The 18,210-nt window shown below is 34.9% G+C and overlaps 1 protein-coding gene across 1 annotated transcript in view; it reads left to right on the top strand.

The window, feature by feature from the left end:
- The window catches only part of SEMA3A (semaphorin 3A), a 135,715-nt gene that overhangs the window by 71,035 nt on the left and 46,470 nt on the right, over positions 1 to 18,210 (top strand). The window contains exons 5-6 of the mRNA XM_072399051.1: positions 9,781 to 9,874; positions 14,217 to 14,336. Of these exons, the coding sequence (XP_072255152.1) occupies positions 9,781 to 9,874; positions 14,217 to 14,336 (214 nt within the window). The remainder of the gene's footprint in view (positions 1 to 9,780; positions 9,875 to 14,216; positions 14,337 to 18,210) is intronic.

Raw genomic sequence — 18,210 nt, 5'->3', positions numbered from 1 at the left:
CCTTTCCAACGACAAAAATTGCAAGTGTGTACGCAGCTTTAAAGAATCCTTCAAAATAAATATTGCCAGTCCATAGACTGGCAGAGTTGGTAGGTTATCTGACAACTGATCCTGGAGAAAGTGGTAGGCTTTCAAGGTTGTGAGATCTTCATTGGAGCAACCTTTCCCAACCTTTTCAACAAGGGGGAACCCTTGAAATGACTTTCATATCTTGATCCCTGCTATAATTGCTATATCTCAGTTCATTATTGTGATGGTTATTGGGAAGTATAGCAGTGGAAAGAATGTTACCTTTACAGAAAGCCAAAAAGATGCTGTCCACTAAATTGGCATGGGAGTCACATATTTCCTTTTACTCACGGAACCCCTAGCAAACTCTAGTTGAGAAATGCAGCATTAAACAAGTGTTTGTTCTAATGAACAGCTATAGATAGTTTCTAATATTTTGTATGCTGTGTAATATGTCAGTCTACAGGTTAAAAGTACAAGTACAGGTTAAAAAATAGAAACTACATCTGCATCTTACAGTACGTTTGATACTAACCATGTGTTTTTTTCTAAATATTAGAATATTTCTGCATAAGCAAAGATGATATAGAGCAGATGTAATATGGGTACTGCTCTATGATATTACAAAACCACCCTTTAGACAATCCTAATGAGTGTCAGCATATATAATATAGCCATATATTATATCAAAATGCATCTCTAGCTAAATGACTCATTGCACTCTGTGAAAAATTGCCCTTTCATAGCAGTCACCAATATGTAATATAATGTCTAATGGCATTAAGAGGTTAATCACTTTTTAAATATTTTGTAATTGAATGCACTTTTAATAAAGTGTTTGGAGCTTTGAAAAGCATTCGGCAAAGTCTTATTACCACAAGCTACGAATGACTTTAAAATATGCTTTCAAAGCAAGCACCTGGTAACACCTGCACGGCTTCATGCTTCTGTTCCCTTTTCTGAAATATATACTGTTGTAATTATACATCTGACATTGCAGCTATAAATAATACAAAAATGCAGACAAAATAGACCTGTCAGGAGGGAAATAATAGAATGCAGTGTAGGGGAGTACTATTCCTCGAGAAGGTAAAACTCACCTTACAAGGACTAGGTACAAACTATACTGACATGCACAGACAGGAGCAGTCAAGCTGAAGCACAAATTACATATAAACTGGCCTTAGTTGAATCTGCCTTCCGGTTTCATAAAATGTAATCCTCCTTCCCTGCATATAAAGAATATAGCTGGTACAGAATGACACAGCGAGCAGTACAATTAGATATGGTGCTATGACAATAAAGTCAATGAAAAGAAGAGAGGCCATTGAACCTGGACTAATGGTTTTCTTTGCAGCATGAAACAGCCACTTGCTGAGTGTTTGATCAATACCACAGATAATCCGATTTGAGACTGTGGTAGAGACTGTCATTATAGTCAAGTGATTAGTGCTAAAAAGTTACAGTTCTGCAATCCAATACCTTATTTTCTTTCTAGCATCTATTAATTGATTATATTCTAGCTCTACCAGGATTCTTGTATACGTTTCCTCTTTTGTTCTGGTGGAATTTTAAAATGCAGATTAAAGATAAATTCTGATTTACTTGTGCACCAGCTTCCGTCTTGCTCTGTACCTTACTATATGATTTTCCTCTATTAGTTTAACTTACGTTTACAGTGTGTTGACAATATTCCAAAAATCTTATAAAACATAAAGGAGAAAAAGATTGTGTTCTTTCATCATATTTTATGCAAAGGTATAGTGGAAGCCAACTGTCAACATACACGTGAAGGGGTTCAGAATGAGCTACCCAAGCTATTTAAAAAATTGGAGGGCAGCTTGGACATTTTCAGAGGTAATATGCTTATATGTAATATGCATTGATGTGCATTCAAAATTTGACACACCTTAACACCACTCGATGTTGGGGTCCGTGGCTACAGTAAAAACCCCCATCACTGGTGCAAGTAACCAGAATTCTAAATTCCAGCATTGATCTTGGGGTCTGCAACAATAGCGTCCAGTATTAATTCAGTGATCCCAAAATTACCCCTGCCTAGGCATCAGATGATGCATTAATACCTCCCAACATTGGTTCTGCTAAAGCCTGCCTTTGCAGTGGTGCTCAGTTTTAGTTCTGTTACCCTCTACCCCTAATTGGTGGGATGATCTGTGCAGTATTCTGTTTATTTCTATTTTTTGCCTATATTTGCCAAATGCCGTATTGCATAGATTTCAGCCTCAGCATTTTACTGCTGCTCTGCACATGGCTTTGAGACAAAAACAGAGGGTTCTTGGCAAAAAAACATGCTGATGTATTTATAAAATATTATAGGTGTTTAAGCTCATGTCTGAATAAACACCAAGTACTATATATTCACACACAACGGCAGATCTGAAACATTTAGTTTGTGCTTTCAGTTAACTGTTTTTCATTGGCACCATACTTTTACTATCAGACATAACCACTGAAATAAATGATGTGCTATGCACTGGCAGCTATAAAACTATTCAGCAGACACCTTTTACCCCACATGTTTGTATACTGAGGTCTCTTTCTTCTGCACATAAAGTTAAGTCATATGGAAATACTGAGTGCTACCTTCACTTAACCAAAACAATTCAAATCTCTACAAAAGGTGAGCATAGCACGTGAAACAAATCAAGTGTGATAAAGCATTCAGAAACCTGATAATAACCTGTTCCCCGTGGGGTGTATAATAGTAAATAGGGGGTCCTGACAAAACTAGTTTGGCTTGCTCAATGCCGATAGATGACATAGTGGTGCAAAGAAATATATATACACAGTAAGTGCATGTGCATAATTATATACTAACAAATACTTATGATTTTGTATGACTGTGAAAGCTTTGTTCTGCAGCAGATGTCTATTCCAGGTATCATGAAGCGGTTTATTTTTTACCAAATTTTGAATAGCAGCGTTATTTAAGCAAACTGAACAGTATAAAATCAGTTCCATGACAGATCTGCTGGTGAGGTTTTACATATTGAACAAAAATTGGGCAACTGCTGTTTTCTGTAACAGCCCATTACGTGTTCTGTTCAGTTCTCTCAGTTTAAGAAGCTGATTGGTTTACACAAGCATATTCTGTGCATTTTTTCCTTCTTTGCTGGGATACTTTTCCTTTGTCTTTCTGACCATTGCCCTTGGAGCAGAAAAGGATGTGAAATCCAGTAACCAAAATCAAAGCAAAACATATCAATGAGAATACCTGTTTAGGTTAGAGTTATGAAGGGGGATTTTCCTTTTTTTTTCTTTGGAGAGATTTACTTTTCTGTTGTGTTTCTAAACAGGAAGAAAGGGGAAATATCCCCAGGATTCAAATAAAGTATATAAAGGAGCAGCACAAAGACAACTGAGAACAATGCCAACAGGTTACAGTCAGCAAAGACATTTAGAAAGTTATAAATCCATTTCTGAATGGATAAACAGATATTTTTGAACTATATATTCATAGATATATAATATAAAACAAATTTACAGATTTGAACCGACCAAAGGAAAGCAAGTAGAAGTTCATTAAGGGGTTACAATTCACTTAAACCATTGCATGATCTGTACCGCATTATGTACAATATGAGACACATTTGTTCTGCTGTGAGATTAGAATACGTTTTACTTATTTTGTTAGGATTTGATCTACTAAAATGAGGAAATAAATTCCTAATGTCCCTATGTAATTCTCCTGATTCTTGCTTTTTGAAGCCATTGTTTTGTCTGACAGATATCGGTGATAGGTGTGGTATTTATTAGAGGTGATCAGCTAGAAAATAGCTGTTCATCTCTGAAGCTTGTAATCTTGTTTGTGAATTGACCCTTTTCTTTTGAAAGGCAGTTCAATTACAGAATCATTTGTTCAGGCTTGGATGGAAAATGTTTAACAACCAATGTGGGGAAGTGGCATTTAGGCTTCAGATGAGAAAATTGTGACTTTCAACTAAACATATTTAGAACCAGCACATACAGTATTTCAGGGATACAAAAATGTAATTTAATTTAAATAATGCATTCCTGTTAACATATGACATATTTATTATTAACATACCAATGAAATATGGTTGCAGGTATACAAAGCAGGGTTATGTCCTCGGCATTGTCATTCTTTACATATCAAACCTTTTCCAATTAGCTTGGATAACGTTGCTTAGTAAAGTGATCCCCAGAGGGATGAATATAAAGATTTTCACAGTGCAAACCAAGAATATCATATTCTGTGTTACTCATCTTCAGTGATGCAGTAAGTTTAATGGTAATGCAGATACCAGCAATATACTGCATATATTCTTTGTTCAGTTGGACTTTTCCTAAGTTGAACACACAGTTTAAGACATGATTTATTTTTTTATTATCTTTTAAGTATACATTTCCTTATACTGATTAAAGCTGCGTACACACTTGCAATTTTTGTCGTTGGAAAGGATCATGAAAGAACCTTTCCAACGACAAAAATTGCAAGTGTGTACGCAGCTTTAAAGAATCCTTCAAAATAAATATTGCCAGTCCATAGACTGGCAGAGTTGGTAGGTTATCTGACAACTGATCCTGGAGAAAGTGGTAGGCTTTCAAGGTTGTGAGATCTTCATTGGAGCAACCTTTCCCAACCTTTTCAACAAGGGGGAACCCTTGAAATGACTTTCATATCTTGATCCCTGCTATAATTGCTATATCTCAGTTCATTATTGTGATGGTTATTGGGAAGTATAGCAGTGGAAAGAATGTTACCTTTACAGAAAGCCAAAAAGATGCTGTCCACTAAATTGGCATGGGAGTCACATATTTCCTTTTACTCACGGAACCCCTAGCAAGCTCTAGTTGAGAAATGCAGCATTAAACAAGTGTTTGTTCTAATGAACAGCTATAGATAGTTTCTAATATTTTGTATGCTGTGTAATATGTCAGTCTACAGGTTAAAAGTACAAGTACAGGTTAAAAAATAGAAACTACATCTGCATCTTACAGTACGTTTGCATGAACGGTGTTGTACATACAGCACCGTTCTGCTCTATGGAGAGGGGAGGGGGAGAGCGACGGAGCGGCACCCAGCTGCGCGCTCTCCCCCTTCCCTTTCATTAGGATCGGTCGTTGTTCATCGTCCGTGGATCCGGCAGGTCGGTCGTTCGGACGATGGTTGACACTGACTGCACGCACGGCAGATTTTCGCCCGATATTTGGCCGATGCCGATTATCGGGCGATAAAAATCTGCGGTGTGTACGTAGCTTTACATAGAATTAGACCCACAAATTTATGTAACAAACATCATAATAAATATACCATTTAGTAAAAGGGCTCATATGCAAAAATCTTCCTTATCCATCTGTAAGTTGTTCTTCTCATTATTTTGCATGTGAACAGAGCAAGGTTGTGTGGGAAGGTTCTGGAACGTCTCATTCAAGGACGTATATTTTCTGAGGGAATAGGCTGTCAGCCCAGGCTCCTGCTTAACTTGTCATATCTGAACTTAAACTGATCTCACCTTTCAATGTGAAAGTCTTAAAAACAAATCTTGAGCTAACAAAAATATGGCATATGTTTTATTTGTTTCCATCTATTATATCCCAACGTGATAAAAAGCAGAAGAACAGTTAAAAGACTATTATGCCTAGCAAAATAACACTACATAGACTTTAGAGTGATATATGTTTATATGACTTTGGCTGCAACTTGTAAGATCTCAAAGGATAAAGTGATTTGTAAAAGTGATACATACCTAGCTATTAGGAAACTACACGGACTTGACAAAGCTTATATGATCACTCATGAGATTTTATAAAAATTTTTTTCAAGGGTGCTGTGTTATTTCTACTAGGAAAAATTGGCCTCATGTATGGGAGGTTCTCAAAGAAAAATGGTCTTCTGCTGCCCAAATACAGACAAATATCTACCCAATAGCAATGAGCAATATTTCTGACTGTCCTTAAAAAGAAGGTCTCAATTGTGAAAGTTGTTCCAAAAAAAGAAATAGTATACTGTCAGTGTTGCAAGAAGGCTTCATGCAGCTAATCTTTTCCATTGCTATACCTTCCATAATGTGTCTTTGTGTGATGGTGGTCAACCTGTAGATCACTGCTTCTCAACAAGGGTAGAAACAAACAAAGGTGGGCCAGAGTCCCTCCAAAGGTTGCTAGGTGTTTCTTGAAGAATGAGCAATTTCTGCCTGCCTGTAAGGTTGGTGTCAAGTGAAACCAATGATTTTTTGGGCAGGGTGACTTTTCCCACTGATCAGCAATGTAGGAGGCATTCTTCCCAATAACCATCAAGCTAATATACTGTGAGTTGTGGATATAGTGAATAAAGCAGACATTCCCCGAAGACCTAAAAGTTATTTCATGGGATTCCCCGTGTTATAAAGGTCAAGAAACACTGTACCAGAGGAATAACAGTCTACTACATCATGCCACAGATGTTCCTCTGATGACTGGTGAGGGACTATTAAAAAAGCAGCAGTAGAGATTCACAAAGCAAAGGTTCACTTAATGAACAAAGTTGCAGCAGGAAGATGCATGTGGTGCAGATGTATGCAGCAGTGTCTTAGATGATCTCACCCAGAGGTTGTAGATTCAGGACTGTCTAGGTTTCCTCACATACCCAAAGGTTTGCTGCATTTTTACAGTAGAAGGACAAAAGGTAAATCTTGCAGAGTTCTACTTGGGCACAATAACATTTTAGGTGTGTTTTATAAAAGGTTCAGGTCCACTATTAGAGAAATGCTACCAACGCAAACCATAATTTTACATTCAATTGGAGTAAACCTGAACTAGTTAGGGTTTCATGAGTGAATAAATCTTTTTCTAAATAGTTTAACCATTTGTTGGTCATCTCATTTGCAGCACACTGAAAGCAATGTGTTAATGAGATAACATTAGTTCATTATCTGTAATCTTTCAGTAGCCCTAGGCTAAATGGTTGCTTGCATGGACAGCTTAGGCAACGCGGAAGCTCAGAAGACAAAAATCATCACTATCGGAAAACAATGATGACAGTATTGATGGGTATGGCTATTTGGGTACTATTTTGGGAACATTCCTGAAAGTTTTCATAAAAAGTAAAAATAGGCACTATAGTATTTGTTCAACAAATGCAAAGAGCAGTGATCCATTACAACCAATAAAACTTTTCTCTATTAGGTGGCTGAAGATGAAAAGTTGGGTGTTCTGTTCATTCCATCCATTCACATTTGCCTTGTGAATTATCTATTCAAGGTTGTATGTAAACAGTCTTCCTTCAAAAGAAGTAAATTAAACATTTACGTATACCATACTTGTGCTTTAGGCTGTCTGCTGTGGTTGATTTCTGATTAAACCATATATCCATACAGTCTTGACACCTCTTAATTGTTTCTGTTTTTGTCAGACTGATAGTTATATCTGAGATTATATATTAAAAAAGAACATTACATTTTGTACTTCTCATCTCAGCACAATATTTAGTATGGGGTATCTGTGCATTCCTAGTTCCATTTTTTATAATACTCAAATTTTAGTGCTGTACATATTTACAAGATGTCATTTAGATGATGAATGTTGATTATGTTTAGCATTTTGTAACTCTGAGAAATGGCAGACAGGAGAGAGGTTACAATTTCTGTGTTTGGAAAGGATTAAAGGGCAGCACAGGGAGTCAAGAGTTTGGGCAGCATTATTAATGATTTATAGTTCTAGGAATAAAATAGATCCATGGAAGCATTCAACCTTTTTGAGTGTTATTGTATATCTGGTTTATTAGATGCCATATATAAATGTCATATTATTTTAAATTAACTTTTAACCTTTTTAATTAGGTTGTCTAAAGTATGTATAGAAAATGTAGATCTGGGATATCAATGATGAAACACATATTTCATGAGTCAATTTAGTTATTTATTGACTGTTGTAAGTATGTTAAACATACTATGACAACACTGCCTGTGAACAGTTCTGAACTCTGAACTGCTATGCAATATGGGTCTGAAGCTTGAAAACTTCATGGATTACTGGCATTGTTCTTAACTGAATATTTTGGTTAAGATTTTATATTGTAGAACATGGTATTCCCAATCCAAATTATATGTTCAGTAAAGTTTGTACAAATAATTCATAAAACCTTCTGCCATATGCTGTTCACATACCATCTGATGTTTGTACATACTGTAGATTTAATCTAAAGTTATTTGAGTAATATATATTGACAGATCAAACCTTAATACACAATAAAGCAATTGAGATTGGTTACAAATAGTATGAACCTCGAACTTACTCCAGCATGCTATCAAAAATCATTTAGATTTTCTGTGGCATCTAGATAATTGATCTTCACGTAAATTGTGTGTTACACTGTGTGGTTCAAATATTAGGCTGTGAGCTTTTTTTTAAGGTAAGTAAATGGTGCATTGTTCTATGCAGAGCACTGTTTGGTTTGTTTGCATTTTTTTATATGAGCTAATACAGTAGTGCATATAAATATAGTGTATATAAAATACAGTATAGAAAATATTATATTAAATACTGTGTATGTATGCCTTGGTAGACATGCCATCCCTATTGTCCAATGTACAGCTACATGAAACATCTCACTAAATTAACATTTCATATTCTTAATAAATACTACATTATAATTAAAATACATACCGGTTATCCGATAAACCCCCAGCTTGGAGCATTGTATTTTTCCCATGTTTTTCAAATATGTTCAATGTATATTTTCATATTTTACAAGCTCTCTGTCATACACTCTGAAATGAATCTTTTAATCAGCCTGAAGGTAAAGGAATGCTACAGAAGAGCAAATGTTTTTATTGCTGGGTTCTGTGGATCTACTTGTGAATCACTTTGGAGTGTGTTTCCAGTTATGATGATGGCGGTTATATGATACAGAAATAGACTTTGCATGTCATCAATGTATAAGAATTGAAGCATATAAACAGTCAATATTCTTTCCGCCCATTACACTCTAATAACTGATTCCTTTATAATATAACAGATTGAATTAACATGAGAGAATCTGTAATTTTAAAGAATAGCCTTTCCTTTGTCCTAGATGATAACCAGTGCAAAGACTGCTATTAATTACACCCATCATTAGTAAAGTTTTGAAAGTAAACTGTCAGTCACATTTTTGATGATGAAATTCTAGGTTGCCAGCACAACATATAATTTGTTGTAGAGATGTTGGATTTCAATGGCATAAAAAGCATTATATATTGATCTATTCATGTTGTTTTTTTTATCATAAATTGTTACCTATAAGAAGAAAATTACATCTTTGTGTTATCATTGACCATCTTAGTTTGTCCAGCAATACAAGTGTTCTTTTTTCTTTTTAATGAAACATTAAATGTGAGATGAATTCATTTCCCTTACATATTAAAAAAAACTTTCTCATTGCTTTTCTATGCAATAAAGAGCTGCATGCTCACAATTTTTTCGTTAATTAGGTTTAGTCCAAGAAGGGGTATTTTTAGATTATAATTTATTGCAGGTTAAATTAACAATGAAAACATAATCGACATAGCATCAAGATGAGTATTTCATTTAACTATGAATAATTTACACATTGCAAGTGTTTAGTCTTGCTTAATAAGGCAGCACAAAGAGCAATGACCATGTGCAAAGTGCAGTACTCCCACCTCTACCTTTCATCACACACATTGATTTTTTTATGCAGGTAATGCCTTCCATCTCAGTATGTGTCTTGGATTGTACTTGTCACTGCTTAATATTTAAGTATTTATTAAAAAAATCAGATCATAATAATGTACTTTTTCCTAACAGGATAATATATTTAAGCTTGAAGATGCACATTTTGAGAATGGTAGAGGGAAGAGTCCATACGACCCTAAATTATTAACTGCTTCCATTCTAATTGGTGAGTATGTAAGTTGAAATTTTTTACACAAATTTATTGTTCATTTTTATGGCTGTGGTTTGTTTTTTTTTTTGTTTTTTTTTTAAGGTGCAAATATTTTAATGATCATGTAATTGTTGTCTACAGATAATCTGTTTACAAATTTCTTGTGGATAATGTACTACACTTTGTATCATTTTAAATGCCATGCTTAGCAATTTTTAGACACTTCACCAGTTGCTGTAAAAAAAAGTTTCAATCTGTATTTTTGGGATGTGTTGCCTGATTGGCCTGGTCTAAGGTCTAGTTTCTTTCAAAGATTTTCTTTCACTCTGTAATTTTGCCCTATTTTCCTTGCTTCTTATGTGTTCATTGTTTGTGGCCCTGTTTTATCCCCAACCCTAGTGGGCCATGGCCCTTTTACAGGTGGGCCTCGAGAGCAAGGAGACCAGCCGTGGTCTGGGATTCTGGCCAGTGCACCCCCTAGTGAGGTCAGGAGAAGGCACCGTCCAAAACTGCGGACCATGTCTCCCGTACATTGCATGCTCAGGGTGGTGGACTGGTTGTGTCTATGGACACAACCCGCCCACTCTCTAATTGCAGGCTCAGACCTGTGATGGTAGAGTGGGCAGGTTCTGGCAATGTGACGTCACTCGGTGGGAAGTTTTGTCCCCCTTTGAGTGACACAGGACTCCAGATTGCATATGCATGGTCCAGAGTCCGTAGATTCAGTGGTCCGCTAGCTCGTAAAGTTTGGGAACACTATTGGAGAACTATTTGCCATTGCTGAGACAAACTGGCTTCAGATATAGATCTACTTTGTCTGTGTTGTTTTTTTATCTGTTCCTGTATGCACTGGCCTTCTTTCTTTTGTGTACGTGCAAGACAAGGTGGCTCAAAATTATTTATAATATAGTGCGATCGACTATCAGTATTATTTTCCTCAAATCCTTAGCACAGTAAGGATTGGGCCTGTTCACATAGAATTACTCAAGTTGGAGAAAAAAAAAGGTTAATTAAAAGAATGAATAAATGATAACAGCTGACCTTTTGCAGACAACCTTATTGTTTTCTCTCTAGAGTATTTTGCCACTTGACTATGTAGCTATTATTGGTCTCTACAATGTATCTTGTTTTATGTGTAAGTGAGAATACATCTGTTCTCCGGTTACATTTGGTTTTGTAATTCACCCATTCCACAGACGGTTTCCTTGAAGCCGATTGTTGACCTTCCTGCTTGAAATGGCAATCATTTCTTTAGAATATTTCACAGTTAATAAGCACAGACTGGTTTCCTGCGAAGATCATTTGAGTCAACTACCAGCTTTGTGTTTTAAAATGAAAGTTCACTGACAAGGAGTTGTGTAAATGGATGTTTAACATTTCCAACTTTGCAGCTTTTAATATGGAGTGCACACAGTCTTGACTGATAAAACTATGACAACACACAAATTCTGCAAGCTATTGTATAAGCTGGGTCAGTCCTGAGTGATTCACTTCCACAAATTTTTTTGACTCAGTTTCTTGACATACAAGCAAATCTATAAACCTCACCAAGTTGAATTTAATTTTGTATGCAAAATGTTTGTAATTTTTTGGTTATTTATTTATTCTACAATAAAATATGTTACAATTTGCCATATATATCCCAAACACAGTCTAAAGAAACTGAAAACTTTTTAAGTCTCCTATAATTTACACCAGCTCGCGTACTACAAAAATCTATAGTAGCCAATCAGAGTTCAGTGCACTACTGTTAGATCAATGAAAGATGATCGGTTGCTACAGAGTACTGCACTTTTTACATTGCTTTTTGCTGAAGTCAAGCACTGTTGCTTAACTGACCTTATCCAGCCATAAAAAGAACTGGAAGGTGTACTGATACTTTCATTTAAGTTTCATTGATTTCTTTTTTTTTTTCTTCTCCAAGGCGCCTGTAGAGTAAGTGATAACAAAACAAGGAAAAGGTTATATAAAGGTTGAGTAAAACATCAAAGTCACTTTACTACTTAAGTTTTTAGTGAATTTTTTTCCTTTTTCTTTAAAATTACCCAGGCAAGACTGTAATTAAGGGTATTTTTGTACATCACAGTGGAACCCACACACAAATTGTTAAGAACACTGCAGTGCTGGTACATTTTTGATCATGCAACTCATGCTGAGCAAGCTGGATCATTTATAGCACTTGTAATCTTTGAAGTGAATACATTTCATTCCAGACCCCTATTTACTGTTAAATCTATACCAGTGCAACATTTAATTACTCTTGCACAATTTAATTTTGATATCATATTCATATTTAAATCTACATTGATTTTTTTGCTTTTTTGAAATAAATTGTACGTTTTTTTTACTGAACTTTATAAAAATTAAATATATGTGTCCCTCCATTATAACCTGCAGCAACATCTTACTGTACTTATTGTACTACATTGTCGCAATCTAAATCTTATGCATAATAAGATCTAAATCTTATGCATAAATCTTATGCATAAATTGCTTATGCAACTGCTGTTTGTGTCATGGAAATTTCTAATGATAATATCACACTCTTCTAAGCTAAATTTATTAAGTCACAAAACCCCTGATTACTGCAGTGTTTCATGTGGTTGATTTTTCAGCACAAAAGAATATATAGGATATGGACAAGTCATTCCTTGGCTGAATCCTGATCCATCTTGCCATTCTGATCCGCTTAAGCCTATTATTTCCTGCAGAGAGATGACAAAGGGATGGCCATCCACATTTACACATGAACAAGATTATTGCCTAGCTAAAGTGGGATGTTGTTGCTTAATCTTTAGGTGCCCCTTTTACATAAAAAGTAATATTGAATGAATTGCAGAAGCCACTATTCTGTTGTTTTCTCAAATAGTCTCATTAGCTCTCCTAGTTTTTATAATGGATTTCAGAATTTTTAGTGTCTGTTGTGAAGCTGTTTGGTTTGAGAGGTTTACCAATAGATACCTGGGGATGTTTAATATCACTCCATGTGGAACATGTGTGTTCATTGCTGTTATGTTTTTTCCCTGACATACATGTTAACAATTATACATGGGATTATACACGCTAACTATTGCATTTAAAACAAATAGGTAGTCTAGTTACCTGTTATAGTCATTGTTAGGCTGTAGATGTTGCAAGGTACTTTTAAATGCCATGCCTAATATTCTAGTGATCTTATGCTCTAGTGTACTGTCCATAGATGGTTAAGTGATTCATAATACTGAGAAAAGAGACCAAAGAAAGAAAAGACAGCAAAGATATAACAAATAAATACAATGAGCCACAAAATATAAACTCACCTTATTTATTTCATTGTGTTATGGTACAAGCCCACAGCATTTCCATTAAGGTATTTAGCAGTTTCTGCTAGTGGTAATGACCCGATAATTCCCCTGATGATCAAACCCCTGATTTTCAACTATATATGGTGACAGCAGAATAGCTAGAAATAATTTTTTACATTAATTTGATCTGATCCGCAACACTGTGTTTACATTAATACCATCAATTCATTTACGTGTGAAGTTAGGTAACGTGTAGACTTAAGCTGTAAACCCTAACAATAAATGTCTCTTATTTGCCACCTTTAATGGCTAATCCTACCATTGGATATATTTCAATATATCTGTTCAATAATAAAATGGTACTTATGCCAAAAATGGTTTCATCTGATTATGTTCTTTTGCTTTCTTCCTGTGCACAAATTAGGATTATAGAGAAGAGAATGAGGAAGGAGATGAAAACAGTTCTGCATTCTTTGTAATGCAAGTGAAATTAGTGGGCAATGCTTGACAACATTCTCAAATTTCAGAGCCATGTTGTCATGGTATGGGACAAGAAAAAGTTAGGAACATACTACATTTTTGGCACACAAACAATCATTTACTCATTGGTCCTGTACTTGCCACATGTGTAAAGGAATAAAGGAATAAAAATGTGCATGTACCCCGGAGATGTACTAAATATGCAGCCCAGAATGTTAGTGTTTATTGTGCTCTGATGGCTCCACACAGATGTGTACACTTGGAAAGTTTAATTTTGATATTTATGTTAAAAGAAAAGTAGCATTACATGGTTTGATTTTATTTGGTGTTTTGTGGCACTTCAAGGTTACGTTGGTGCTTGCAGGTTTACCTGGGTGGTTATGCTACAGTGGTTATAATAGATATCACAGTTCAGTGTATAATAAAAAAAATACCTAACATCTGGTGTGAAGGATATTACAGAAATGCCTTTAAATAAATGTTAAGTATATTATACCTGTTTTAGATTGGGTATCAGTCAGTGTTAGACTCGTTACAAATATAAATTAAATAGTTCAAAAAATATAATATGGTAATTTTGTTTCATTCCACAGATGGGGAATTGTATTCTGGGACTGCAGCAGATTTTATGGGAAGAGATTTTGCCATTTTCCGCACGCTTGGAAATCATCATCCAATTAGAACAGAGCAGCATGACTCCAGATGGTTAAATGGTAAGCAGAACACCTATTATAAAACATAGTAGATGTGGAAACACTTGGATTTTAGGTTTGGAATGAGCTATATAACATTGTTAAATAGGAAAAGAAAACCTCAAAGCCTAGGTACTTTTCTATTTATTACACATTTGTACCTTGCAAGGTAAAAATAAATGAACTATTTTTATGTAAAGAAAATTAAATAGAATCAATAATGCTATAAAAATTTAACAAATGAAATAATACTAAAAGAAGAGCTCATTGCATATATTTCTGTTGTTCATTTGCTTTTTTGTTACTATTATTATTTTTTTTTTTGGAATGCCTACGATAGAACAGATTTAGGTTTGTTGTGTTCTGTGTTGTTGTGGAAAGCTAACTTTTCTTGGTCTTGGAGCAAGAGTGGCTGACAACATCAGAACTAGTTCTGGTAGCTATTTCTGATCGTTCTGCAATTTAATTCTTCTGTGCAAACTTGTGATAATACCCAAATTGCTTTATTAGTGCTTTATAAATTAAACATTTAGAGCAACATTGACCAAGCCAGTACCAAAGAGCATTTATATTATATAATTTTCACCATAGTGCATTCTCCTACTATCACCATTCTGATTTTTCCCTTTCAATGTTTCACCTCTGATATACAGGCAATACAGGGGGACTGATACCTAATCAAATCTAGGTATTTAAACTATCTGCAATACAATATAATAATCATAAAATAAAAATAATAAATAAAAAAAGAAAAATGTTAATTTTCAGATTCTATATTTGTCATGAGTTTAACTTTAAATCCTTTACAATGAAGCTTGAGGGTGAAACAGTGATCAGTCCATTTTCTATACCTGATGGTGATAATTCTGAATGCAAGCTATTTTGCCAAATTGTATATTGAAAGCCAGACCGGTTGTGTTTATGTGTGAGGGCAAACAGTGATTCTATTTTGGGTTAGGGTTGGTGGCAACAAATTGTCATCAGTGTCCTTGTGTGATAACTGCAAACCTTGTTAACAATCTTTGTCTTTTTCAACTGTTTGTAGTTGAGATTTTCTTGTTAAAAATGTCTGAAGATAAAAAAAAAAAGTGGCATTGTGAGACTATTCTGAATCCATATAGCATATCAATTGTACTTAACACATTAGGCTATATGTTATGCTGCATATAGATAACAAGGATTTTATGTTTTAAGTGTTATTAATGATCCCTGTTTAATTTAAATAAAACCAATAATCCAGAGAAATAAATCTTAGCATCTGTGAGTAAATCGGCTTCATTCAGACCACCACATTGAACTTTTATCTGGTGTTCAATAGAGATTTACTCTTGATAGGGTATTTGAGTTCATGTGCATGGGGGAAGTTAAGAATCTTACCAGAAGGAAGATGTCATGACAATGCATGTCACTATGGTGTGACTGGCTTAACTGACATAGCTTTGTAAAGATCTCCTTCTGTGAAAATAAGGCCCATTTGCAAATTAATTAGTTTCTGGCGGCAGCCTGATAGCTGACCTAAAGTTTGTAGAATGGAAAAACAATCGGATTAGTGTGTTCTATACAAAAAGCCATTGCGGGCATTGGAGTGCTGTTCTTTCCAATCTACTGAAGACAAATTGAAGGAAACTCTCTTGCTAAGGAAAGGCAGGAATGAAGGTTAAGTGTGAAATAACTATAGTAACAGAGAGACAGAAGGACCCTATGGTCCATTGAATCTGACCATCCCACTTGATTCTTACTGCAATGTGTACAATACAATACGGTGTCAAATGCAACCCCACATGATATGCAAATGATCCCTACATTCATTAGCTGATTACTGAAAAGATGCTAAAGAGATGCCATTGGATATGTCTTCAGAAATTCTAATGTGATTCAAGTCGAAGTGTCTGGGTATGTAGTAACTGTGCTTTTCTTGGTTATAGTATATGTGAAGGCATAAACAACTTCAATATAAATAATCTATGAAGGGTTTTTATCCTGACATGCTTGCTTTTACTGGACCACCTTGCTTTAAACAAATTTTGCTTTTTAATGGCCTACTATAATAGAAACTCTTAGGAATACGTAATGCTTTTCAGTCCTAGTAAAGAACTATTATTCTTTCCTTTTAAGGTAGTGATGTCATCAAGAAGCAACTTTAATGCTCATATATTTTACAGAAATTGATACCAAATTTCCCAGTTATCCTAGAAAAAATTGATCATATGATCACAAATCTGCATGTGATACCAGACTTCATTTAGTGCTCTACTTTTTCTGTTGTTTTCTCAGTCACACTGCCTTGCAGCATACAAAATAACATTATTTTTGATTAGATAAGCTTGTGTCTTTGTAGAAATAAGTATTTCCCACGTTTGGGTTCATTGCCTAATGTACTGAGTTAAAGTGCGTCTGCTAAAAGAGCATTGTGTAGGCCATGATTCTATTCTCTCCTGTTAGGAATTTAAGTTCCCTTGTTCTTACGCTGGTGCTTTGACCTCACTGCTTTTGAAGTTGTTGATCTGGAAAAAAGTGTAAAGGATTTCAAAAAAATTTCTATACCACCATGCTTGTTTTAAAGTCTGTGACTCAAACATTATGAAGCCAGCAGACCAGAAATGGTAGACTACATGCATCTCTCATAACAGGTGTACAAGAAACATTTTAGGCTTTTCTTTGGAAATGATCCAGTTTAAAAACTGCTGCAGAAATACACACTCACATTTTTAAGGGTCAGCTTTGAATTTGAGATTTAAATATCCAATCTTGAATTATTTTTAAAGATCTAAGCTTCCTTACTTTGATCATTGTGCACTTTGAAGATGGGAGACGGTGGGCATGACAGTGGGTGAACCTGGGTGATCCAGCAATGGAATAGATTTGGTCTAGAGATAAAAACTTTTAATAACTAATATCACATTAGTTTTAAGAAATCCATTCCAGCCTTGTTAGATCACTCAGGTTCTCCCATGATAGTCTAACGTCTCCAGTCTTGGAGAGCTTTAATAAATCAGGCCCAGCGTATAAGCTCAGAAAGATGACAAACAGCAACTACAAGGCTTCAGGTTACTTTTATACTGTGATGGGAATGGTCACAGATTCCTTTTAATATTTGCTTCCCTGTATAATCTGTAACAGAAGATCTCTAACAAAAGATCCTTTAAAAACAACTATGGACTTTATTCTTCTTGTCTGGAGCTTCATCTCAAGGAAGTCATTTTGACAATTGCAGTTTACAATAAAGTACTTATTCGGGTCTATTTATCTGACAATTACTAAAACATTCCTTGGTAGAGAATCTTCAGGGTCCATGTGTTTTTAATGGCAATGATTGATTCTCTACCAGTGACTGTGAGATTCACTGCTTCATATACAGACCCCAATAACTATCTAGACAGTCGCAGTGGTTTATTCTTTTAAATAAATTTGAGACAATTTTAATAGCTCTTTTAGGTGTATGAAGGGTTATAGATAGAAAAGTCCAATGTTTGTAAAGTGAATACAAACACGCACAGATGTTTTTATTTTGAGATTTCACAGCGTTAGTGTAGTTATATTTTACTCGGCATAGTTACAAAGCTTTCAGACATGGAGTGCACTGTTAATGTCTGAGGGTTCCAAACATAAAATACAACTTAGGGTCAAATATGACATAATATTTTATAGCAGACTGAAAGATAGACCGATAAAGAGAGGCAAGCAGATTTTATCTGACTTTAAAGTTCCATGTTTCTGTTTCTCATCTTTTTATGAAAAGGAATTTTGCTATTCATTTACTGATTGTATTGATTTGGCTTTTTCTTATTTACAATGTTTGATATATACCTTGATTAATTGTATATGTAAAACATGTAAATAACAAAAAACTATTGTGGGTTAAAGCCAGCTAAAGCTTAAACAAAAATATAAAGAT

Source organism: Pyxicephalus adspersus, chromosome 2, assembly GCF_032062135.1.
Source record: "Pyxicephalus adspersus chromosome 2, UCB_Pads_2.0, whole genome shotgun sequence".
NCBI classification, from domain to species: domain Eukaryota; kingdom Metazoa; phylum Chordata; class Amphibia; order Anura; family Pyxicephalidae; genus Pyxicephalus; species Pyxicephalus adspersus.
Note: the sequence above shows the minus strand (reverse complement) of the source record. Positions and strands in the feature narration are given on the sequence as shown.